Genomic DNA, 26,175 nt, shown 5'->3' on the forward strand with positions numbered 1-26,175 from the left:
TGATGCATTAAAAAAAAAAGATTAGTCTGAAAATAAAATGTAGATATACTTTTTAAAGTTTATATCACTGTTTAAATATTGACAAACTAAGTGTAAAGTTTTGGGCCTAGATTTAGAGGCTCCTAACGCTGGTTTTGGCCGCCCGCTGGTATTTGGAGTCAGTGATTAAAGGGTCTAACGCTCACTTTACAGCCGCGACTTTTCCATACCGCAGATCCCCCTACGCCATTTGCGTAGCCTATCTTTTCAATGGGATCTTTCTAACGCTGGTATTTTGAGTCGTTTCTGCAGTGAGCGTTAGAGCTCTAACGACAAGATTCCAGCCGCCTGAAAAAAGCAGGAGTTAAGAGCTTTCTGGCTAACGCCGGTTTATAAAGCTCTTAACTACTGTACCCTAAAGTACACTAACACCCATAAACTACCTATGTACCCCTAAACCGAGGTCCCCCCACATCGCCGCCACTCGATTAAAATTTTTAACCCCTAATCTGCCGACCGCCACCTACGTTATACTTATGTACCCCTAATCTGCTGCCCCTAACCCCGCCGACCCCTATATTATATTTATTAACCCCTAACTTGCCCCCCACAACGTCGCCGCAAGCTACTTAAAATAATTAACCCCTAATCTTCCGACCGCAAATCGCCGCCACCTACGTTATCCCTATGTACCCCTAATCTGCTGCCCCTAACATCGCCGACCCCTATGTTATATTTATTAACCCCTAATCTGCCCCCCACAACGTCGCCGACACCTACCTACACTTATTAACCCCTAATCCGCCTCACTAACCCTATCATAAATAGTATTAACCCCTAATCTGCCCTCCCTAACATCGCCGACACCTACCTTCAATTATTAACCCCTAATCTGCCGACCGGAGCTCACCGCTATTCTAATAAATGTATTAACCCCTAAAGCTAAGTCTAACCCTAACACTAACACCCCCCTAAGTTAAATATAATTTTTATCTAACGAAATAAATTAACTCTTATTAAATAAATGATTCCTATTTAAAGCTAAATACTTACCTGTAAAATAAATCCTAATATAGCTACAATATAAATTACATTTATATTATAGCTATTTTAGGATTAATATTTATTTTACAGGTAACTTTGTATTTATTTTAACCAGGTACAATAGCTATTAAATAGTTAAGAACTATTTAATAGTTACCTAGTTAAAATAATTACAAATTTACCTGTAAAATAAATCCTAACCTAAGATATAATTAAACCTAACACTACCCTATCAATAAAATAATTAAATAAACTACCTACAATTACCTACAATTAACCTAACACTACACTATCAATAAATTAATTAAACACAATTGCTACAAATAAATACAATTAAATAAACTATCTAAAGTACAAAAAATAAAAAAGAACTAAGTTACAGAAAATAAAAAAATATTTACAAACATAAGAAAAATATTACAACAATTTTAAACTAATTACACCTACTCTAAGCCCCCTAATAAAATAACAAAGACCCCCAAAATAAAAAATTCCCTACCCTATTCTAAAATACAAAAATTACAAGCTCTTTTACCTTACCAGCCCTGAACAGGGCCCTTTGCGGGGCATGCCCCAAGAATTTCAGCTCTTTTGCCTGTAAAAAAAAACATACAATACCCCCCCCCAACATTACAACCCACCACCCACATAGCCCTAATCTAACCCAAACCCCCTTAAATAAACCTAACACTAATCCCCTGAAGATCTTCCTACCTTGTCTTCACCATCCAGGTATCACCGATCCGTCCTGGCTCCAAGATCTTCATCCAACCCAAGCGGGGGTTGGCGATCCATAATCCGGTGCTCCAAAGTCTTCCTCCTATCCGGCAAGAAGAGGACATCCGGACCGGCAAACATCTTCTCCAAGCGGCATCTTCTATGTTCTTCCATCCGATGACGACCGGCTCCATCTTGAAGACCTCCAGCGCGGATCCATCCTCTTCTTCCGACGACTAGACGACGAATGACGGTTCCTTTAAGGGACGTCATCCAAGATGGCGTCCCTCGAATTCCGATTGGATGATAGGATTCTATCAGCCAATCGGAATTAAGGTAGGAATTTTCTGATTGGCTGATGGAATCAGCCAATCAGAATCAAGTTCAATCCGATTGGCTGATCCAATCAGCCAATCAGATTGAGCTCGCATTCTATTGGCTGTTCCGATCAGCCAATAGAATGCGAGCTCAATCTGATTGGCTGATTGGATCAGCCAATCGGATTGAACTTGATTCTGATTGGCTGATTCCATCAGCCAATCAGAATATTCCTACCTTAATTCCGATTGGCTGATAGAATCCTATCAGCCAATCGGAATTCGAGGGACGCCATCTTGGATGACGTCCCTTAAAGGAACCGTCATTCGTCGTCTAGTCGTCGGAAGAAGAGGATGGATCCGCGCTGGAGGTCTTCAAGATGGAGCCGGTCGTCATCGGATGGAAGAACATAGAAGATGCCGCTTGGAGAAGATGTTTGCCGGTCCGGATGTCCTCTTCTTGCCGGATAGGAGGAAGACTTTGGAGCACCGGATTATGGATCGCCAACCCCCGCTTGGGTTGGATGAAGATCTTGGAGCCAGGACGGATCGGTGATACCTGGATGGTGAAGACAAGGTAGGAAGATCTTCAGGGGATTAGTGTTAGGTTTATTTAAGGGGGTTTGGGTTAGATTAGGGCTATGTGGGTGGTGGGTTGTAATGTTGGGGGGGGGGTATTGTATGTTTTTTTTTACAGGCAAAAGAGCTGAAATTCTTGGGGCATGCCCCGCAAAGGGCCCTGTTCAGGGCTGGTAAGGTAAAAGAGCTTGTAATTTTTGTATTTTAGAATAGGGTAGGGAATTTTTTATTTTGGGGGTCTTTGTTATTTTATTAGGGGGCTTAGAGTAGGTGTAATTAGTTTAAAATTGTTGTAATATTTTTCTTATGTTTGTAAATATTTTTTTATTTTCTGTAACTTAGTTCTTTTTTATTTTTTGTACTTTAGATAGTTTATTTAATTGTATTTATTTGTAGCAATTGTGTTTAATTAATTTATTGATAGTGTAGTGTTAGGTTAATTGTAGGTAATTGTAGGTAGTTTATTTAATTATTTTATTGATAGGGTAGTGTTAGGTTTAATTATATCTTAGGTTAGGATTTATTTTACAGGTAAATTTGTAATTATTTTAACTAGGTAACTATTAAATAGTTCTTAACTATTTAATAGCTATTGTACCTGGTTAAAATAAATACAAAGTTACCTGTAAAATAAATATTAATCCTAAAATAGCTATAATATAAATGTAATTTATATTGTAGCTATATTAGGATTTATTTTACAGGTAAGTATTTAGCTTTAAATAGGAATTATTTATTTAATAAGAGTTAATTTATTTCGTTAGATAAAAATTATATTTAACTTAGGGGGGTGTTAGTGTTAGGGTTAGACTTAGCTTTAGGGGTTAATACATTTATTAGAATAGCGGTGAGCTCCGGTCGGCAGATTAGGGGTTAATAATTGAAGGTAGGTGTCGGCGATGTTAGGGAGGGCAGATTAGGGGTTAATACTATTTATGATAGGGTTAGTGAGGCGGATTAGGGGTTAATAACTTTATTATAGTAGCGCTCAGGTCCGCTCGGCAGATTAGGGGTTAATAAGTGTAGGTAGGTGTCGGCGACGTTGTGGGGGGCAGATTAGGGGTTAATAAATATAACATAGGGGTCGGCGATGTTAGGGCAGCAGATTAGGGGTACATAGGGATAACGTAGGTGGCGGCGGTTTACGGAGCGGCAGATTAGGGGTTAAAAGTGTAATGCAGGGGTCAGCGATAGCGGGGGCGGCAGATTAGGGGTTAATAAGTGTAAGGCTAGGGGTGTTTAGACTCGGGGTACATGTTAGAGTGTTAGGTGCAGACGTAGGAAGTGTTTCCCCATAGGAAACAATGGGGCTGCGTTAGGAGCTGAACGCTGCTTTTTTGCAGGTGTTAGGTTTTTTTTAAGCTCAAACAGCCCCATTGTTTCCTATGGGAGAATCGTGCACGAGCACGTTTTTGAGGCCGGCCGCGTCCGTAAGCAACTCTGGTATCGAGAGTTGCATTTGCGCTAAATATGCTCTACGCTCCTTTTTTGGAGCCTAACGCAGCATTTGTTTGAACTCTCGATACCAGAGTTAAATTTATGGTGCGGCCAGAAAAAAACCCGCGGAGCGTTAACAGCCCTTTTACCGCCAAACTCCAAATCTAGCCGTTAGTGTCTATAAAAAAAGGGAGCTGCCATGTTGTAACTTAGGTTACCTTCTTTGTTGTAGCCAATTAGAGACAGTTATAAATAGGTCAATAGAGTGTGCGGCCAATGGCTGTGTGGAATATAACAGTGTTCTGCGCTTCCATTTCTAACAGCAACTGAAAAGCTCACAATTTCTGAATGGAATTACAGGAAAAGGTGACAAAAATAAATAATGAAAGTATATTGCAGTTTTTTTATTTATACAGTTTATCATTTTATGTTACAATCTCAAAATGTTTAATGTCCCTTTAATCAGCACTTCAGGTATTGCATTAACATAATTTTTAGAAATGCATTCATACAAAAGAAATATTTTAAAATAATTTCAACTGTAATTTTGTTTCTTTTTTTTTTTTGGAGGGAAATAGTGAATTATATATGAAATACTTATTTATTTTTACATATTTTCTTATTCAAGTACCTACCTAGCTTGTGAGGAAAATGTGAAGGCCATATGCCATATCAATTATGATTTTATAATAAAGTTATTTATGCAGAGGGACAAAAAGATGACTCCTAAGAAATGTGAGCAGTGGTACTGTGACAGGGGCAAAAAGACAAACAAATCACCAGTGACCCATCTGTAACTGCTGACCTCAACTGGACAGTGGAATTTCAGTCTGCACATTAACAGATACCGTTTCACCAACCAAATATTTTTGGAAGGTAAAATCCACCTGTTTCTCACCATTTTAAGGAAATATGAACATTCCAGAGGAAGTAAAGGTGACTTGATTGACAGGTGTAAAATATGCTTCTTAAATAGTAGAAAACAACGGTTTATCAAAAATAGTTTTAAGTTTCCTTCCCAAGCTATGAATAGTTAATTTAGGGAGTAGTTTGCAAATTATGTAAATATACTAATGCGGGATTCTGATTATATACAATGTATACGTGGATATAGAGCAGTGTACTGTTGAAATGTGGATTGGTACTTCCTGCAAAAGCTCATTGGTTGATTGGCACTTCCTGCAAAAAGCTCATTGGTTGATTGGTCCTGCAAATGCTCAATGAACCAATTAGAATTAGTAGGAAGTGCACATCTGACAATGGGTTGTTAAGTTTACACAATTTTTACTTTATATTTTTAGGGGGACAATATATACATGTTTAAATATTTTAAAATAATTTCAACTGTGACTTGATTGACAGGTGTAAAATATGTTTCTTAAATAGTAGAAAACAGCGGTTTATCAAAAATAGTTTTAAGTTTCCTTCCCAAGCTATGAATAGTTAATTTAGGGAGTAGTTTGCAAATTATGTAAATATACTAATGTGGGATTCTGATTATATACAATGTATACGTGGATATAGAGCAGTGTACTGTTGAAATGTGGATTGGTACTTCCTGCAAAAGCTCATTGGTTGATTGGTACTTCCTGCAAAAAGCTCATTGGTTGATTGGTACTTCCTGCAAATGCTCAATGAACCAATTAGAATTAGTAGGAAGTGCACATCTGTCAATGGGTTGTTAAGTTTACACAATTTTTACTTTATATTTTTAGGGGGACAATATATACATGTTTAAATGCTGCTGCCATCTATGGATGACTGAAGTTTTTTGTTGTTGTTGTTGTTCTTGGTCCCTTTAAGCACAACCAAATTAAGAACATTAAAGAAATGTCAGATCCCTTTAAGAGAGCAGTAGATATGGCCTGTTGCTTGTCCTTCCCAGTATGAATAGAATATGCCTGATGTAATCTTTTTGCCACTGGCATTAAGGATTCACCAGGCTCAGAGAAAGTAGAAAAACTTGAATGTGTCTGTGTGAATGCATTATTAAAAAGAGAAACACCTAGGAACCTCAGGGGGGGGGGGGAATAAAAACTGTAGTTTGCATATGTATATGTTGTGTGTGTGTGTGTATATATATATATATATGTATGATCAGTGTTCTACATAAAAAAAATTGCCAGCTGCGTGGCGTTATGAAGTAGCCAGGTGGAATTATGAAGTAGCCAGGTTGGGGCAGGGTAACATTTTAGCAATATTATATTATATCATTTTCAGGTATCCAAAGCATAAATTAATTGCACAATTTAACATAAATCTATTTAATAATAATTTCTGCAATAAAAATTAACCATTTGTAATATTGGCTAATTTTAGCTTAAAGGGACGGTCTACTCCAGAATTGTCATTGTTTAAAAAGATAGATAATCCCTTTTATTACCCATTCCCTAGTTTTGCATAACCAACATGGTTATATTTATATACTTTTTACCTCTGTGATTACCTTGTATCTGAGTCTCTGCAGACTCCCCCCCTTATTTAAGTACCCTTTGACAGGGATGCATTTTAGCCAATCAGTGCTCACTCCTAGGTATCTCCACGGGAGTGAACACAATGGTATTTATATGACACACATAACCCAGCGCTGTCTAGCTGTAAAAAACTGTCAAAATGCACTGAAAAAAGAGAGGACCTTCAACAAAGAATACCAAGAGAACAAAGAAAATTTGATGATAAAAGTAAATTGAAGAGTTGTTTAAAATTGCATGCCCTATCTGAATCATGAAAGTTTAATTTTGACTAGACTGTCCCTTTAACATTGGCTAAAATTTTAGCTGGGCAAAGGTCTTGGGGAGAACACTGTATGTATATATCTATGTGTGTGTGTGTGTGTGTGTATAAATCTATGTGTATATATATATATATGTATGCGTGTGTGTATATATATATATATATATATATATATATATATATAATTACAGCCAGTGATTTAATTAAAACATATTTTCATTTAATTTAATTTTTTGTTACAGGAGGGTAACCCATCAAGACCAAATCTTGGACTATTTCTAACTAAATATGTCATGACCTTGATTGTTGGAATTTCTTCAATTTTTTGGGTGGGAAGCAAAAAAACCTGCTCTGAGTGGGTCAATTTCTTCAACCGGAAACCAAAGCAAGAGTAAGATTTCTGTTTGTTTATTTATTTAATAATTTTCCAAGAAGAAACAGGGTAAGGATATTTATGGACAGTACAACAAATCATACGCTGTACTGATTCTTGACAAAAGGAAGGATATTCCTCCTTAAAATATTTTAACAGCTATGATTCTGTGATTGGCTAGCAACTGTCACATGACTCACGTAGTAAAGAAACTGATAATTTTCAAGAAAGAAACTACTGCATGTTTGAAATCCAAAGTATTATTGTAAAGCAATTATAATGTATTTAATGGTTCTTTAATCCTGATTAGTAATAGTTTCTAAAGGATTATTTGGCACTTAAATTTATATTGTTAATCTCAGAGTTTTGCAAATTACTGTAACTGAAAATGGGTGTTTGCTGTACTAACCCCACAGAGAATGTTCCTTTTAGTAGATTGCAATACCTTTTAATGCTTTTGTATCCCATAATCTTTCAAGACCTCACTGGTCTCTTCATTTACTGCAAGAAGATCAGCCTGTGCTGCCATAGGATTAAAGGGACAGTATACTATAAATTTCTGCCGGTTTCTAAGCCCCTTCAGGCCGCCTTTATAGCTTTTTACAGCAAGACACTGCTAGTTCATGTGTGCCAGATAGATAACATTGTGCTCACTTCCGTGGAGTTATTCATGAGTCTGCACAAATTGTCTAAAATGCAAGTCTGTAAATAGCACTGAGGTAAGGTGGCAGTCTGCAGAGGCTTAGATAGAAGGTAATCACAAAGGTAAAAAGTATAGTAATATAACCATGTTAGTTGTGCAAAACTGGGGAATAGGTAATAAACAATATAACAATTTTGGAGAAGACTGTCCCTTTAAAAATCTAGTTTGTACTGATTTCTCAAGATGTTTCCAATTTAAACAGACATTCTGTAATAAACATTCCACGCTCTGGTTTGTTAGACCATAGTCATTTTCTTTTATGGTTTGTATAACCCTTGCAATGGGGTTGACTGTAAAATTTGCTACCGTTATATTTTTACTGTTTCTCTTTGACCTTTATTGCAAATGATATTGTCTTAGGCCAACACTGCCGACTTATATATATTTTATAGTGTGAACTGATTTGTCTGTGTGAGGACATCACAGGACAAATCCAAATAAAAAGGTAAAATGTACTAAAAATGTAACAATGATCCAAGAAAAACTGCAAATTACTTGGAAACTATTTTTGCATTTCATATGCAGTTCACCTTCCCCATTTTCTTGTAACACTAATGTATTCAGTCATTCAGCTTGGGAATAATATGTGAAGATGGTCACAGTAGGTCGGACAGCTGCAGAAATGAAAAAAAAAAAAAAAAAAATCTGTATTACAATGGTGCTCTTAAAAGTTAATTAAAAATAGACAAAAGTCTGTATGAGATAGACATTTGTTAACTGGTTTTAGTTTTGTTTTAAGGTCTTATGTTATATTAAACTATATAGTTTCCAGCTTGTGAAAACAAACAAACTCTGAAATCCAGTTTTTCAGCGTGCAGATTAATGATCTTAATATCCTTTTGTGCTTACGGAGGATTTACTGTGTGTACAGTATCAAGCTAGAGTCTATAAGACAAACAGAATCACTTATTGTTAAAAATATTACAGCACCGGTGACTTAGCTTCTAAATTAAACCTGTATCCCCAGGACTTTTTAACTTCACGTCTAGACCAAAATAATTGAAAACGTTGCTTCACAATAAAGTGGCTGAACAGACTTGGTGCCAGCCATGATTGAAGATAAAGTAGTCTGTCTTTACCAACTAAATTAAGAGTTTCAGTTAGAAGAGTAGATTTAGCTTTTACATTAAAAAAATATTGTTATTAACAGTTGTTGAAACAAGTGCTCAACATTGCCAAGCTGTATTTAAAGAGAAAGTCAAGTTAAAATTAAACTTTCATGATTCAGATAGGGCATGCCATTTTAAACAATTTCCAATTTACTTTTATCATCAAATTTGCTTTGTTCTATTGGTATTCTTTGTTGAAAGCTAAACCTAGGTAGGCTCATATTCTTATTTCTAAGCCCTTGAAGGCCGCCTCTTATCTAACTGAATTTTGTCAGTGTTTCACAGCTAGATAGCGCTAGTTCATGTCTGCCATATAGATAATATTGTGCTCACTTCCGTGGATTTATTTATGAGTCAGCACTGATTGCCGAAAATGCAAGTCTGTGAAAAGAAGGGCAGTCTGCAGAGGCTTAGACACAAGGTAATCACAGAGGTAAAAAGTGTATTAACCCCTTAATGACCGGACCATTTTTCAGTTTTCTTACCCTTAATGACAATGGCTATTTTTACATTTCTGCAGTGTTTGTGTTTAGCTGTAATTTTCCTCTTACTCATTTACTGTACCCACACATATTATATACCGTTTTTCTCGCCATTAAATGGACTTTCTAAAGATACCATTTTTTTCATCACATCTTATTATTTACTAAAAAAAAAAATAATAAAATATGAGGAAAAAATGGAAAAAAACACACTTTTTCTAACTTTGACCTCCAAAATATGTTACACATCTACAACCACCAAAAAACACCCATGCTAAATAGTTTCTAAATTTTGTCCTGAGTTTAGAAATACCCAATGGTTACATGTTGTTTGCTTTTTTTGCAAGTTATAGGGCAATAAGTACAAGTAGAACTTTGCTATTTCTAAACCACTTTTTTTCAAAATTAGCGCTAGTTACATTGGAACACTGATATCTGTCCGGAATCCCTGAATATCCCTTGACATGTATATATTTTTTTTTAGAAGACAACCCAAAGTATTGATTTATGCCCATTTTGGTATATTTCATGCCACCATTTCACTGCCAAATGCGAGCAAATAAAAAAAATTGTTCACTTTTTCACAAATTTTGTCACAAACTTTAGGTTTCTCACTGAAATTATTTACAAACAGTTTGTGCAATTATGGCACAAATGGTTGTAAATGCTTCTCTGGGATCCCCTTTGTTCAGAAATAGCAGACATATATGGCTTTGGCGTTGCTTTTTGGTAATTAGAAGGCCGCTAAATGCAGCTGCGCACCACACGTGTATTATGCCCAGCAGTGAAGGGGTTAATTAGGGATCTTGTAGGGACCTTGAAGGGTTAATTTTAGCTTTAGTGTAGTGTAGTAGACAACCCAAAGTATTGATCTAGGCCCATTTTGGTATATTTCATGCCACCATTTCACCGCCAAATGCGAGCAAATAAAAAAAAAAGTGACATTTTTCACAATTTTAGGTTTCTCACTTAAATTATTTAGAAACAGCTTGTGCAATTATGGCACAAATGGTTGTAAATGCTTCTCTGGGATCTCCTTTGTTCATAAATAGCAGACATATATGGCTTTGGCGTTGCTTTTTGGCAATTAGGAGGCCGCTAAATGCTGCTGCGCACCACACTTGTATTAAGCCCAGCAGTGAAGGGGTTAATTAGGTAGCTTGTAGAGAGCTTGCAGGGTTAATTTTAGCTTTAGTGTAGAGATCAACCTCCCACCTGACACATCCCACCCCCTGATCCCTCCCAGACAGCTCTCTTCCCTCCCCCACCCCACAATTGTCCCCGCCATCTTAAGTACTGGCAGAAAGTCTGCCAGTACTAAAATAAAAGGTGTTTTTTTTTTTTTTTTTTTTAAATTATTCAGCTGTGATGGACCCCTGCCTTAACCCCCAACCTCCCTGATCCCCCCCAAACACCTCTCTAACCCTCCCCACCTACCTAATTGCCACCATCTTGGGTACTGGCAGCTGTCTGCCAGTACCCAGTTTCCCCCCCCCAAAAAAGTGTTTTGTTTTGTGACATTTTATTTTTTCTGTAGTGTAGCTGCCCCAACCACCCCCCCCCCACCCCCCCCACCCCCCCCCACCCCCCCCCAGATCCAGATCGTGATCAAAATTCTGCCCCCCTCCCTCTTACCTAAATTCATTGGTGGCAGTGCCAGTGATTGCTGCGCGTGCACGCAGCCCCCGCACGCTCCCGGCATCCGGCGTGCACAATACACTTGAAGGAACCGGATGCCGGGTAGCGATGGGCCGCCCACCCTCCTCCCTGTAAGCTCCCACCCACCAACGAACGGCCGCATCGCTACCGGTGCAGAGAGGGCCACAGAGTGGCTCTCTCTGCATCGGATGCTTTCTAAAGGGTATTGCAGGATGCCTCAATATCGAGGCATCACTGCAATACCCTGAGAGCTGCTGGAAGCGATTGCGATCGCTTCCAGCACTCTCTTAGACAAGTGACGTACCAGGTACGTCCATTGTCACTAACTGCAAGTTTTTGCAGGACGTACCTGGTACGTCACTTGTCATTAAGGGGTTAAAGGGACATGAAAGCTAAATACATATTTCATGATTCAGATAGAGAATACAATTTTGAACAACATTCTAATTTACTTCTATTATATAATTTGCTTCATTCTTTAGATATCCTTTGTTGAAGAAATAGCAGTGCACATGGGTGAGCAAATAACACGAGGCATTTATGTGCAGCCACCAATCAGCAGCTACTGAGCATATTTAGATATGCATTTCAACAAAGGATATCAAGAGAATAAAGCAAATTAGATAATATAAGTAAATTAGAAAGATGTTTAAAATGGCATGCTTTTTCTAATTCATGAAAGAAAAAATGTGTTCCTTATGCAAAACTGGAGAATGAGTAATAAAGGGATTATCATCATTATAATTTATTCTGATAATAAAAAAAACTAAATTTTCAGAGCTAAATTACAAGAAAAAGGAGTTAAAATAAATCATAAAAGTAGATTGCAAAGTTGCTTCATACTGTCACTAAACATTTTATATGAAAATATCAAGGTATTTAATTTCCCTGCTTTTACATACAGATGACACATTGGCAGAAGATTCTAGTAATGTTTTTAAAGGGATATAAAAGTCTATTTCATTGTTGCAATCAAAAAGCACTAAACAGTGGCTTATACTTAATGGAAATCATTGCTATAGGTACGTTTTTCTTCCTTTTTTAAACTTCATTTGTAAAGGGTCCATTTTTTCCTGTCACTGCGCCAATAGGGGGCTGGGGTCTCTAGAGGAAGGCAATTTAGCAGATTTTCCTTTGAAGTGTTGCTAGGAGACACCTGCTAGAGCTGTAGTCAGTTTATTGCCCATGCTCAGTAGAGGAATTTTGTTGCAAAAATCATGTGAAGGTATAACTTAAAGGGACAGTCAACACCAGAATTTTTGTTGTTTAAAAAGATAGATAATCCTTTTATTACCCATTTCCCAGTTTTGCATAACCAACACAGTTATAATAATACATGTTTTACCTCTGTTATTACCTTGTATCTAAGCCTCTGCAAACTGCCCCCTTATTTCAGTTCTTTTGACAGACTTGCAATTTAGCCAATCAGTGCTCACTCCTAGGTAACTTCACTTGTGTGAGCTCAATGTTATCTATATGACACACGTGAACTAACGCCCTCTAGTGGTCACAAACGGTCAAAATGCATTTAGATTACAGGCAGCTTTCAAGGTCTAAGAAATTAGCATAGATTTAGCTTTCAATTAAGAATACCAAGAGAACAAAGCAAAATTGGTGATAAAAGTAAATTGGAAAGTTGTTAAAAATGACATGCCCTATTTGAATCATGAAAGTTTATTTTGGACTTGACTGTCCCTTTAAGTTACACAATGGTAATTCTGTTATATAGCTACAGTAGTGGGTGCATTTAGTAAGAAAACAAGTTATTTTGCTGTTTTTTTAACACAATCTGTTTTGTTTTATGTTTACTTTGATTTACATTATTTGCTTTTACTAAAGGAGTACTGTTTCATATTCCTTTAACAATGTTTTGATACTTTTTTAAGTATTACATTTTACAGCTGATATTCTTTTAAAATAACATAATAAAACCATTTAAATACAAGTTCATATAGCTTTCAATGCTTAAATATTCACAATTGTAATTAATAAAAATTATAAATGCCAGATGTGTATTATATTACAGGAAAACACAAATGAATCTCTGATTCCCTTTTTCTTCTTCTAGCCCAATCAGTGAGAGTCGACGAGTCCTGCAAGAGTCCTGTGAGTATTTTCTTAAGCACAATGCTAAAGTAAAGCATAAGAAGAAACATTCCCGGTCCACCTCTCATAAACTGAAAGTCATATCTAAGTCCATGGGTACCAGCACTAGTGCAAAGACAAACCATGGTATATCTGCTGTAGCAATCACAAGCCATGACTTCTTGGGTCAAGACATATCAGCGGACTTCAAAAACTCTTTGAATCAATCACAACTGGAAAAACTAGATCATGCAAGTAGTGTAATTAAAGGAAATGATAACCTAGGAGAATTGACTTCTCAAACGTTCTTAGATGGTTCTGGGGCACCAATACCTCCAGCACAATGTAACAACAACCTTGGGATCGGCAAGGGAAATGGCTTATCTGCAAGCATACCTGCCATAATTGAGGATAGGTAAGCAAACACGCAATCTGTTCATCTATTCATTGTGTTCCACATTTTAGGTTTTTCCAGGTCACATAAACATCACACATGTAGATCTATTCTTTTGGGAAGCTAAGAGTCTTGTAATATATATTTGTTCGGCATTTTTAACTATTTAAATTAAACCTAATAACATTATGTCATTAAAGGGATACTAAACACATTTTTTTCTTTTTCATGATTCAGATAGAGCATGCAATTTTAAGCAACTTTCTAATTTACTCCTATTATCAATTTTACTTCATTGTCTTGCTATCTTTATTTGAAAAAGCAGGAATCTAAGCTAAGAAACCAACCCATTTTTTATTCAGCACCCTGTATAGCGCTTGCTGATTGGTGGCTACATTTAGCCACCAATCAGCAAGCGCAACCCAGGTGTTGAACCAAAAATAGGCTGGCTCCTAGGCTTACATTCTTGCTTTTCAAATAAAGATAGCAAGAGAACATTTTTAATAATTGGAGTAAATTAGGAAGTTGCTTAAAATTGCATGCTCTATCTGAATCATGAAAGAAAAAATTGGCTTAGTATCCATTTTAATCAAAATTAAATTATAATATAAATGTTAATAGTGTGCAAAAGGATAGATGTGATAAAAGTCCCAACTTCAGTGTGAATATATCCTTTTATGCACTACACACATTTTATATTTTAGTATTTGCTTTTCATTTTTTTTTGTGTATTACAGGTTGTTTCTATATTGTGTCTATATATATATATATATATATATATATATATATATATATATATATATATATATATATATATATATATATATATATTACATTATAGTTGTAGGGCACCTAGAATATACATTGCTCCAGCAATCATGTGAATAATTGCACAAGAAAATATTATATTTTCAAAAACATGAATGTTGAAAATTCTAGTAAATACCTTTTTATAGCATCACTTACTGAAGTGAAACATTCTTCCTGAAGCTGGCTAGGACCATCCATAAAGGAGCATTCTTAAGACCGCTGCCCCTTAACTCGTTCACCAGCTCTGAGGCTGCGAACATCAATCCTCCCGATCACATACGATCGGGTTGATTGACACCCCTTGCTAGCGGCAGATTGGCAGTGAATCTGCAGGGGGCGGCATTGCACAAGCAGTTCACCAGAACTGCTTGTGCAATGTTAAATGCTGACAGCGTATGCTGTCGGCATTCAGCGATGTCTGGCAGACATGATACGCTACAGCGTATCATGTCCGCCAGACATTGATATATCTACCCCACAGACTGTGAAATTTTTTTGCGTCCATTTATTTATTAAATAACAATTATAATTTATTAGAATGAACCAAGCAGAATCGGTGATAAACCATCTAAAGGGGAAAGAAGAAGGGACGGCTTTGTACATGATTATTAGTATAGAGTCTTATATCTGTGTCCTACTGCATAAAAAAATATACCTGTTAAAAAACAAAGTAGCATTTTTCATTACAAAATGCTTCTCTAATATAAAGCTGTAGCTTTATGCAACTTTCAATGTGTATTTTGTATCCCGTTTTGGAACTATATGTGCTCATTATGCACTTAGAAATAGAGCAGCACACTCCACTCATGAGGTCCATGCAGGCTGTAAAGTACATCCCAGAATAGCTGAAGAAATGTCTCAGGTATTGAAGAATAAAACCTGATTGATATACTTTATAAAATAGTGCCTGTGTGAAATGCATTATACGATTGTCTGGGGCTGCCTTGTTCATAGAGGAATTGCCTGGTATTTCTGCGCTGGACTGACCTTAATAGGCGGGATAAGACTGATATACTACAGGAGACTTCTACTCTGTGAAAAGCATTACTGAGCTAAACAAAACTACACCCAGGTGGTAAATCACCATAGAACAAGCAATGAAGTTATTAAGCTGGTTGTTTGTTCTTGTGAGTGCGCTTCTCTCTGTGTGTATTATGTCCCCCTAAGGGAAAAAGCGGCAACCAGATGTGGACTCCTTGCTCAGTGTGCTTAGAGGAATATGGCTACACCTCACTGATGAGTCCTAATAAAGGCAGAAACGATCATCTGGGGTTGCCTTGTTCAGAGAGGAATTGCCTGGTATTTCTGCGCTGGACTGATCTTAATAGGCAGGATCAGACTGATATACTACAGGAGAGTTCTATTCTGTGAAAAGCATTACTGGGCTAGAAAGACGCTGCACCCAGGTGGCAAATTGCCATAGAACAAGCTAACAAGGTATTAAGCTGTTTGTTCGTTCCTGCAAATGCACTTCTCTCTGTGTGTTTCAAATATAAAGCTGTAGCTTTATGCACCTTTATGCACCTTTCAATCTGTATTTCTTTCATGTAATTAGCAAGAGTCCATGAGCTAGTGACGTATGGGATATACATTCCTACCAGGAGGGGCAAAGATTCCCAAACCTCAAAATGCCTATAAATACACCCCTCACCACACCCACAAATCAGTTTTACAAACTTTGCCTCCTGTGGAGGTGGTGAAGTAAGTTTGTGCTAGATTCTACGTTTATAAACGCTCTGCAGCAGGTTGGAGCCCGGTTTTCCTCTCAGCGCGCAGTGAATGTCAGAGGGATGTGAAGAGAGTATTGCCTATTTGAATTCAATTATCTCCTTCTATGGGGTCTATTTCTTAGGTTCTCTGTTATCGGTCGTAGAGATTCATCTCTTACCTCCCTTTTCAGATCGACGATATACTCTTATATACCATTACCTCTACTGATTCTCGTTTCAGTACTGGTTTGGCTTTCTACTACATGTAGATGAGTGTCCTGGGGTAAGTAAGTCTTATTTTTGTGACACTCTAAGCTATGGTTGGACACTTTTATATAAAGTTCTAAATAATTGTGTTTAAACATTTATTTGCCTTGATTCAGGATGTTCAACATTCCTTATTTCAGACAGTCAGTTTCATTATTTGGGATAATGCATTTGAATAATCAATTTTTTTCTTACCTTAAAATTTGACTTTTTTCCCTGTGGGCTGTTAGGCTCGCGGGGGCTGAAAATGCTTCATTTTATTGCGTCATTCTTGGCGCTGACTTTTTTGGTGCAAAAAATTATTTGTTATTTCCGGCGTCGTTCTTGTCACCGGAAGTTGCGTCATTTTTTGACGTTTTTGCGCCAAAAGTGTCGGCGTTACCGGATGTGGCGTCATTTTTGGCGCCAAAAGCATTTAGGCGCCAAATAATGTGGGCGTCTTTTTTGGCGCTAAAAAATATGGGCGTCATTATTGTCTCCACATTATTTAAGTCTCATTGTTTATTTGCTTCTGGTTGCTAGAAGCTTGTTCACTGGCATTTTTTCCCATTCCTGAAACTGTCATTTAAGGAATTTGATCAATTTTGCTTTATATTTTCTATTACATATTGCAAGATGTCTCAGATTGACCCTGAATCAGAAGATACTTCTGGAAAATCGCTGCCTGATGTTGGATCTACCAAAGTTAAGTGTATTTGCTGTAAACGTGTGGTATCTGTTCCTCCAGCTGTTGTTTGTAATGAATGTCATGACAAACTTGTTAATGCAGATAATATTTCCTTTAGTAATGTTACATTACCTGTTGCTGTTCCATCAACATCTAATACTCAGAGTGTTCCTGTTAACATAAGAGATTTTGTTTCTAAATCCATTAAGAAGGCTATGTCTGTTATTCCTCCTTCTAGCAAACGGAAAAGGTCTTTTAAAACTTCTCATTTTTCAGATGAATTTTTAAATGAACATCATTATTCTGATTCTGATAATGTTTCCTCTGGTTCAGAGGATTCAGTTTCAGAGGTTGATGCTGATAAATCTTCATATTTATTCAAAATGGAATTTATTCGTTCTTTAATTAAAGAAGTCTTAATTGCATTAGAGATAGAGGAATCTGGTCCTCTTGATACTAAATCTAAACGTTTAAATAAGGTTTTTAAATCTCCTGTAGTTATTCCAGAAGTTTTTCCTGTCCCTGATGCTATTTCTGAAGTAATTTCCAGGGAATGGAATAATTTGGGTAATTCATTCACTCCTAAACGTTTTAAGCAATTATATCCTGTGCCATCTGACAGATTAGAGTTTTGGGACAAAATCCCTAAGGTTGATGGGGCTATCTCTACTCTTGCTAAACGTACTACTATTCCTACGGCAGATAGTACTTCCTTTAAGGATCCTTTAGATAGGAAAATTGAATCCTTTCTAAGAAAAGCTTACTTATGTTCAGGTAATCTTCTTAGACCTGCTATATCTTTAGCGGATGTTGCTGCAGCTTCAACTTTTTGGTTGGAAGCTTTAGCGCAACAAGTATCAGATCATAATTCTCATAGCATTGTTAATCTTCTTCAACATGCTAATAATTTTATTTGTGATGCCATCTTTGATATCATCAGGGTTGATGTCAGGTATATGTCTCTAGCTATTTTAGCTAGAAGAGCTTTATGGCTTAAAACTTGGAATGCTGATATGTCTTCTAAGTCAACTTTGCTTTCCCTTTCTTTCCAGGGTAATAAATTATTTGGTTCACAGTTGGATTCTATTATTTCAACTGTTACTGGAGGGAAAGGAACTTTTTTACCACAGGATAAAAAATCTAAAGGTAAATTTAGGTCTGCTAATCGTTTTCGTTCCTTTCGTCACAATAAGGAACAAAAGCCTGATCCTTCCCCTACAGGAGCAGTATCAGTTTGGAAACCATCTCCAGTCTGGAATAAATCCAAGCCTTTTAGAAAGCCAAAGCCAGCTCCTAAGTCAACATGAAGGTGCGGCCCTCATTCCAGCTCAGCTGGTAGGGGGCAGATTACGATTTTTCAAAGAAATTTGGATCAATTCGATTCACAATCTTTGGATTCAGAACATTGTTTCACAAGGGTACAGAATAGGCTTCAAGATAAGGCCTCCTGCAAGAAGATTTTTTCTTTCCCGTGTCCCAGTAAATCTTTGATTCATCATGCTTATGTCGAGTCGGGTAAAACTCCGCCTCAAAGGATTACAGCTCATTCTACTAGGTCATTTTCTACTTCCTGGGCGTTTAGGAATGAAGCTTCGGTTGATCAGATTTGCAAAGCAGCCACTTGGTCTTCTTTGCATACTTTTACTAAATTCTACCATTTTGATGTGTTTTCTTCTTCTGAAGCAGTTTTTGGTAGAAAAGTACTTCAGGCAGCTGTTTCAGTTTGATTCTTCTGCTTATAATTTCAGTTTTTTTCATTATAAGATTTAAACTTTGTTTTGGGTGTGGATTTTTTTCAGCGGAATTGGCTGTCTTTATTTTATCCCTCCCTCTCTAGTGACTCTTGCGTGGAAGATCCACATCTTGGGTATTCATTATCCCATACGTCACTAGCTCATGGACTCTTGCTAATTACATGAAAGAAAACATAATTTATGTAAGAACTTACCTGATAAATTCATTTCTTTCATATTAGCAAGAGTCCATGAGGCCCACCCTTTTTTTGTGGTGGTTATGATTTTTTTGTATAAAGCACAATTATTCCAATTCCTTATTTTTTATGCTTTCGCACTTTTTTCTTATCACCTGACTTCTTGGCTATACGTTAAACTGATTAAACTGTGGTGAGGGGTGTATTTATAGGCATTTTGAGGTTTGGGAAACTTTGCCCCTCCTGGTAGGAATGTATATCCCATACGTCACTAGCTCATGGACTCTTGCTAATATGAAAGAAATGAATTTATCAGGTAAGTTCTTTCATAAATTATGTTTTTGTATCCCTTTATGAAACTAAATGTGCTCACTATGGACTTAGAAATAAAGCAGCACACTCCACTCATAAGATCGATGCAGGCTGGAAAGTACATCCCAGAATAGCTGAAGAAATGTCTCAGAAGAATAAAACCAGATTGATATACTTCACAAAAGATTGCCTGTGTTAAATGCATGATATATTTTATTTTTATAATGCCAGTGGTTGTATAATTTGAGCATAAAATCCATTATCCAAAGTATTTTATTTTGCAAAAAAAAAACAAAACACTCTTTTCTGATCCCCACATTTTAAAATGTAACTCATTTGTAACTTGCTTTCCAAGGATAAATCCAATGAATGTTCTTTTAATTAATTTTATTTTCTCATTCACACAGCTTACGCATTGAAAACAACCTTGCTGAAACTTGTTCAAATCCTGAAAGAGTATCTCATCACCAGCATCGAAGCCTGTCCGATTTGCCAGCTCATTCCTTTTCCAACGATGAAAAGGAACATATCAGCACACAAGCTACAGGAGAGGCCTGACTACTGCTCTGGAACCCAACTGGGCTTATGATTCAAACCCTACTCTTGTAGTAATCAATTAGTGCTATTTAGCACAGACTTTTATACATTAGAAATTTGCACTTAGCTAAACAACTGGATGAAACTTAATACATAGTTTTTACCAGCATTTTTTTTATATTCTGTTACATTTGTCACATAAAAAAACTGTATATTTTCTATTCTGGTTCTTGAAGAACTGTGGGCTTCTTTTACACACATTCAAAGTATTTTATAGCAATCCAACCATTTTTTTTTATAAAAATACTAGTGATTTTTTTTTCTAAGGAACAAACTTCAAGCAAATGATTCTTAACTTCTCAGTATGTGAACTTCAATGCCTTTGTAAAAGAACTTCTATTTTTTATGTTCTTTCTGGCCTCTGCTATTTTTGTTACTGTATTGGTAGTTTTTACACTGGAATTATTATATATATGAATTTTCATATGAAACATATATTTAATTTTGGAAAAATAAATCAAGGTGATATAACCATGTTTTATCCACTGTTGTATTTCTTAAATCACAGAGAAATTGTAAACTTATTGGGTGTATTGTATGTATGTCTATTTTATTATTTAAAGGGACAGTAAAGTCAAAATTAAACTTTCCATCTTAAGGGGAGGAGAGTCCACGGCTTCATTCATTACTTGTGGGAATTTAGAACCTGGCCACCAGGAGGAGGCAAAGACACCCCAGTAAAAGGCTTAAATACCTCCCCCACTTCCCCCAACCCCCAGTCAGAGAAGTGTTAGAAGATTCAGAGTAGTGTCTTATTGAGGGTAGTACTCTTCAGAATGGGACTGGAGTTTTAAGTAGCCCTGTCAGTGAGAGCTTAGGTGAAAGTTAGAGTCCGGAGATGCAGGGAGACAGCTCCATAAGCAATCAGCATTGACGAGTTTCGCTGCCTGCTTTCTACACTCAAGTCTATGTCAGGAGCGATGCTACTACACTGTCACACTTGAAAGATCGTGTTCCTGTTCCACGGTGTAGATTCTGGTAAGATCATTTCATTTTTTTATACACATAATGATAACGCAGAAGACAGGGTCACAGTGTGATACCTTTTATCTTTATAGAATCAAAGGTTAATATCTCTGGTAAGGGGGATTATTGAACAGGGGGATGCATAATATTGTTTATTGTGTCATTCCTGCGATATGTGTGAGACATGGCTCTGGCAATGGGTGGACTTTAGTTTCATTTCTGGGAGTATTTGCGCGGCAAGTTTGGCGCGTTTTCTCCCTAGTGCAGGGGCGGTCCTGCAAGGCATTCCTTCTGTCGGGTGGGGCATATAGACTTCCTTGCTTGACCGGCGGCACAGGAGACGTAACGGTTTCTGTGGTCCAGGTCATAGGAGGTGGTAAGTGCCCCGGCCATTGGAGGTTATAAAGGTACCATTTTTATTAAATTATAACTAGTCCATACTAAAGCCGCAAGCTATGGAGGACTCTGATGCATTAGAGGATACTCCCTCTTTAACTAAGTCTAGTACCTGTGTTTATTGTGAGGAGGGTTCTGGTAGATCCGCCTGCTCAACTATGTTCCACATGCCTTGATAAAGTCACGACATCTCGAAAGAAAAGGATGTCTAGTACTACTGAGCCGTCCACCTCTGAGGGTTCCCCCGTCCCATGAGGTGCGTTCTCTACATACATCTCCGAGTACACATGCAGCACCCCAGGGCATGTCTATTTCTCCTACAGGAGATATCCGTTGGCCGTCAGATTTTGCAGGTCAACTGCAAACGGCAGTCTCTAAGGTGATAAGTGCCTTACCACGTTCTGCAAAGCGCAAGTGTAAGGTAAAATATGGTGATCCGGCCCAGGGGTCTTATACTCCAATGGATATCTCAGAAAAATTGAGGACGACTCTGAATCTTCGGAGGACATTCCTTCTGGGTTGGAGTCCATGTCATCTAAGGCTGCCACTGCAAAGGAGCCGTACTTTAGGTTTAGGATAGAAAATTTGCGCTTTTTGCTGAAGCAGGTGCTTGCTACCCTCGAGGTTCCATTGATTCCTAAGCTTGATAAAGTGTATGAGGACAGGGTGGTACCTCAGACCTTACCGGTTCCTGTTAAGATGGCTAACATTATTAAGAATGAATGGGAGAGCTTAGGTTCTTCCTTTTCCCCTTCTTCCTTTAAGAAGCTGTTCCCCGTCCCGGACTCTCAGCTCGAGCTATGGGGGACTGTCCCTAAAGTGGATGGTGCTATCGCTACGCTCGCAAAGCGGACGACGATTCCTCTTGAGGATAGTTCGTCGTTTAAAGAGTCCATGGATAAAAAGTTGGAGAACATGGTAAGAAAGATGTTCCAACACACAGGGTTTGTTTTTTAGCTGGCAGCAGCGGTAGCTGTGGTTGACGGAGCTGCAACATATTTATGCGAGTCTCTGTCTGACAACCTCCCTTGTCCCTTCAACGAGATACATGAGAGAATTAAGGCCTTCAGGGTCGCTAATTCTTTTATTTGTGATGCCAATATGCAAATTATTTGCCTGAACGCAAAGGTATCAGGTTTTTCCGTATTAGCCCACAGGGCTCTGTGGCTAAAATCATGGTCTGCGGACATGACCTCTAAGTTCAGACTTCTATTCCTTCCCTTTCAGGGAAAGATCCTGTTCGGTCCAGGCTTGGACTCGATCATATCTACAGTTACGGGAGGCAAGGGCGCTTTCCTACCGCAGGATAAAAAGGTTAAGCCTAAGGGATCTACTTTTCGTCTCTTTCGTACGGATAAGGCCCAAAGCCAGCAGCGGATCAGTCCAAGGGTACTTGGAAACCAGCTCAGTCTTGGAATAAGTCCAAGCAGAACAAGAAGCCCGCCGAAACAAAATTGGCATGAATAGGCGGCCCCTGACTGATCTCCGGAACAGGTAGGGGGCAGATTGTCTCTCTTCTCAGAGGCCTGGTTGAAAGCTGTTCAGGAGTCCTGGGTTCTGGAGGTTGTTGCCCAGGATATACAGGATAGGGTTCCGATCTCATCCACCCAGGGGCAGATTCCTCCTGTCAAATCTTTCTTCCAGACCAGAATAGAGAGAAGCCTTTCTAGACTGTGTGAGGGATCTCTCTTCTCTCTGAGTTATTGTACCAGTACCCCCAGCAGAAAGGGGTCTAGGTATTATTCAAACCTTTTGGTGGTCCCAAAGAAGGAGGGAACATTCTGCCCGATTCTAGACCTAAAATGTTTAAACAAATTTCTGTCTGTTCCATCATTCAAAATGGAAAAGATCAGATCGATTCTGCCCCTAGTTCAGGAGGGTCAGTTCATGACGACAATAGACTTTAAGAATGCCTACCTTCATGTGCCGATCCACAGGGATCACTTCAGGTTCCTGAGATTTGTGTTTCTGGACCAACATTTCCAGTTTGTGGCCCTTCCCTTTGCTCTGGCGACTGCCCCGAGAGTCTTTACGAAGGTTCTGGGGGCACTACTTGCAGTGGACAGATCCAGAGGCATTGCTGTGGCGCCCTATCTGGATGACATCCTAGTCCAGGCACCATCATTCAGTCTCGCAGAGGATCACTCCAGGGCCCTTTTTTCGTTACTCCAATGTCACGGTTTCGAAGATAGACTCAGGAAAGAGCTCCCTGATTCCCAGCAACAGGGTGGAGTTCCTGGGAATGATAATAGATTCTATATCAATGAAGGTATTTCACACAGATCAGCAACGCAGGAAGATTTCGTCCACCTGTCTTACTTTTCAGTCCTCCTCCAGTGCCTCGGTGGCTCAGAGTATAGAGGTGATTGGGTTCATGGTGTCCAGCATCAAAGTCATTCCATTCGCCAGGTTCCATCTCAGACCTCTTCAGCTGTGCATGTTGAGACAGTGGAATGGTGATCATTCAGATCTATCTCAACAGATTTCTCTGGATGTTCAGATGAGGGATTCCCTTTCTTGGTGGATCCATCCGGACGCGAGTCTAGCAGGATGGGGTGCTGTTTTGGGTGCCAGGATGGCACAGGGAAGGTGGTCTCGAGAAGAGTCTCTCCTTCTGATCAATATTCTGGAACTTTGAGCGATCTACAATGCTCTGAAGGTGTGGCCTCTCCTGGGGTCGTTCAACTTCATCAGGTTCCAGACAGACAACATTACCTCGGTGGCTTACATCAACCATCAGGGGGGGACGAGAAGCTCCCTAGCAATAAGGGAGGTTTCTCGGATATTGGAATGGGCAGAGTCCCACAGCTGCTCACTCTCAGCAATCTACATCCACATGTGGATAACGGGGAAGCGGATTTTCTAAGCAGGCAATCCTTCCATCCGGGGGAATGGTCTCTCCATCCCGAGGTGTTTGCAGAGATTTGTCTCAGATGGGGGACGCCGGAGATAGATCTCATGGCGTCCAGACTCAATTGCAAGCTACCCAGATATGGGTCGCGATCCAGGGATCCCCAGGCAGAGCTGACAGACGCCTTAGCAGTTCCTTGGGGGTTCAACCTAGTTTACGTTTTTCCACCGTTGCCACTTCTACCTTGAGTAGAGGCCCGCATCATGCAGGAGCAAGCTTCGGCTTTTCTGATTGCTCCAACGTGGCCGCGGAGGACGTTACACTGTCGCAGGGACCTGTTGGTACAGGGTCCCTTTCAACATCAAAATCTAGATTCTCTGAGGCTGACTACGTGGAGATTGAGTGCTTAGTCCTAGATAAGAGAGGATTCTCTGAGAGATTGATTGATACTCTCGTTCAGGCTAGGAAGCTGGTCACTTGTCGAATCTATAATAAGGTGTGGAGGACTTACTTGTCCTGGTGTAAGAAGTATGGATATCCTTGGCACAAGGTTAAGGTATCCAGGATTCTGTCCTTTCTCCAGGATGGACTGGAGAAGGGGCTTGCCGCCAGTTCCTTGAAGGGACAGATTTCGGCTTTATCTGTTCTGTTGCACAAGAGGCTCGCTGAGCTTCCTGATATCCAGTCTTTTGTCCAGGCTCTGTCTAGAATTAGGCCTGTTTTCAGACAGTCCGCTCCTCCATGGAGCTTGAACTTGGTTCTAAAGGTGTTGCAGAGGGTTCCGTTTGACCCTATGCACTCTCTTGACATTAAGTTACTTTCTTGGAAGGTTCTGTTTTTGTTGGCTATTGCATCAGCTCGCAGAGTATCTGAGTTGGCGGCCTTGCAATATGAGCCTCCTTATCTGGTCTTTCATGCTGATAAGGCTGTTTTTTGCACTGGTTTGGGATTTCTTCCCAAGGTTGTATCTACCCGTAACATCAATCAGGAAATAGTTGTTCCTTCTTTGTGTCCTAACCCTTCTTTTCCTAAGGAGAGGTTACTTCATAATTTGGATGTGGTTCGTGCCTTGAAATTTTATCTTCAGGCTATGAAGGATTTCAGACAGTCTACATCTCTTTTTGTGGTGTACTCAGGGAAGTGCAAGCGGCAGAAGGCCTCTTCAACTTCTTTATCCTTTTGGTTGAGGAGCATGATTCGCTTGGCCTATGAGACAGCGGGACATAAGCCTCCTCAGAGGATCACGGCTCATTCAACTAAAGCTTTGGCGCCTTCAAGAATGAGGCCTCTATGGAGCAGATTTTTAAGGAAGCTACCTGGTCCTCCTTACATACCTTTACAAAATTTTACAAATTTGATGCTTTTGCTTCGGCGGAAGCAGTTTTTTTTTTTAGAAAGGTTTTACAGCCTGTGGTGCCCTGAGATTAGGCTCTGCCTTCTTTGCCCTCCTGTTTTTTTCATTCAGTGTCCTCAAGAGCTTAGGTATTTATTCCCACAAGTAATGAATGAAGCAGTGGACTCTCCTCCCCTTTAGATGGAAAATATAAATTATGCTTGCCTGATAATTTCATTTCCATCGTGGGGAGGAAAGTCCACGGCTCCTGCCCATTGCTCCGGTGGGTGGAACTAAAATTAATATTATTCTTCTGGCACCATTTATACCCTGATATTTCTCCTACTGTTCCTTGTTCCCTCGACAGAATGACTGGGGGTTGAGGGAAGTGGGGGAGGTATTTAAGCCTTTTGCTGGGGTGTCTTTGCCTCCTCCTGGTGGCCAGGTTCTAAATTCCCACAAGTAATGAATGAAGCCGTGGACTCTCCTCCCCACGATGGAAATGAAATTATCAGGTAAGCATAATTTATATTTGTATGAAGACATGGTTTGATGAGTTTGGTGTGGAGGAAGTCAAGTGGCCTGCACACCCTGGCCTCAACCCTATTGAGCACCTTTAGGAGAAATTGTGATGAATGGGCACACATTCAGCAAAGGGGGGGGGGGCTCCATATTAATGCCTATGGTTTTGGACTAGGATATCCATCAAGCTCATAAAGGTGTGAT

At 38.9% G+C, this 26,175-nt stretch overlaps 1 protein-coding gene across 1 annotated transcript in view; it reads left to right on the forward strand.

The window, feature by feature from the left end:
- The window catches only part of FZD6 (frizzled class receptor 6), a 107,970-nt gene extending 87,586 nt beyond the window's left edge, over window positions 1-20,384 (forward strand). The window contains exons 5-7 of the mRNA XM_053715265.1: window positions 7,049-7,197; window positions 13,201-13,632; window positions 19,714-20,384. Of these exons, the coding sequence (XP_053571240.1) occupies window positions 7,049-7,197; window positions 13,201-13,632; window positions 19,714-19,864 (732 nt within the window). The 3' untranslated portion in view covers window positions 19,865-20,384. The remainder of the gene's footprint in view (window positions 1-7,048; window positions 7,198-13,200; window positions 13,633-19,713) is intronic.
- The last annotated feature ends 5,791 nt before the right edge of the window (window positions 20,385-26,175 follow it).

The sequence above is a fragment of the Bombina bombina genome, chromosome 5, assembly GCF_027579735.1.
Source record: "Bombina bombina isolate aBomBom1 chromosome 5, aBomBom1.pri, whole genome shotgun sequence".
Lineage (NCBI taxonomy): Eukaryota > Metazoa > Chordata > Amphibia > Anura > Bombinatoridae > Bombina > Bombina bombina.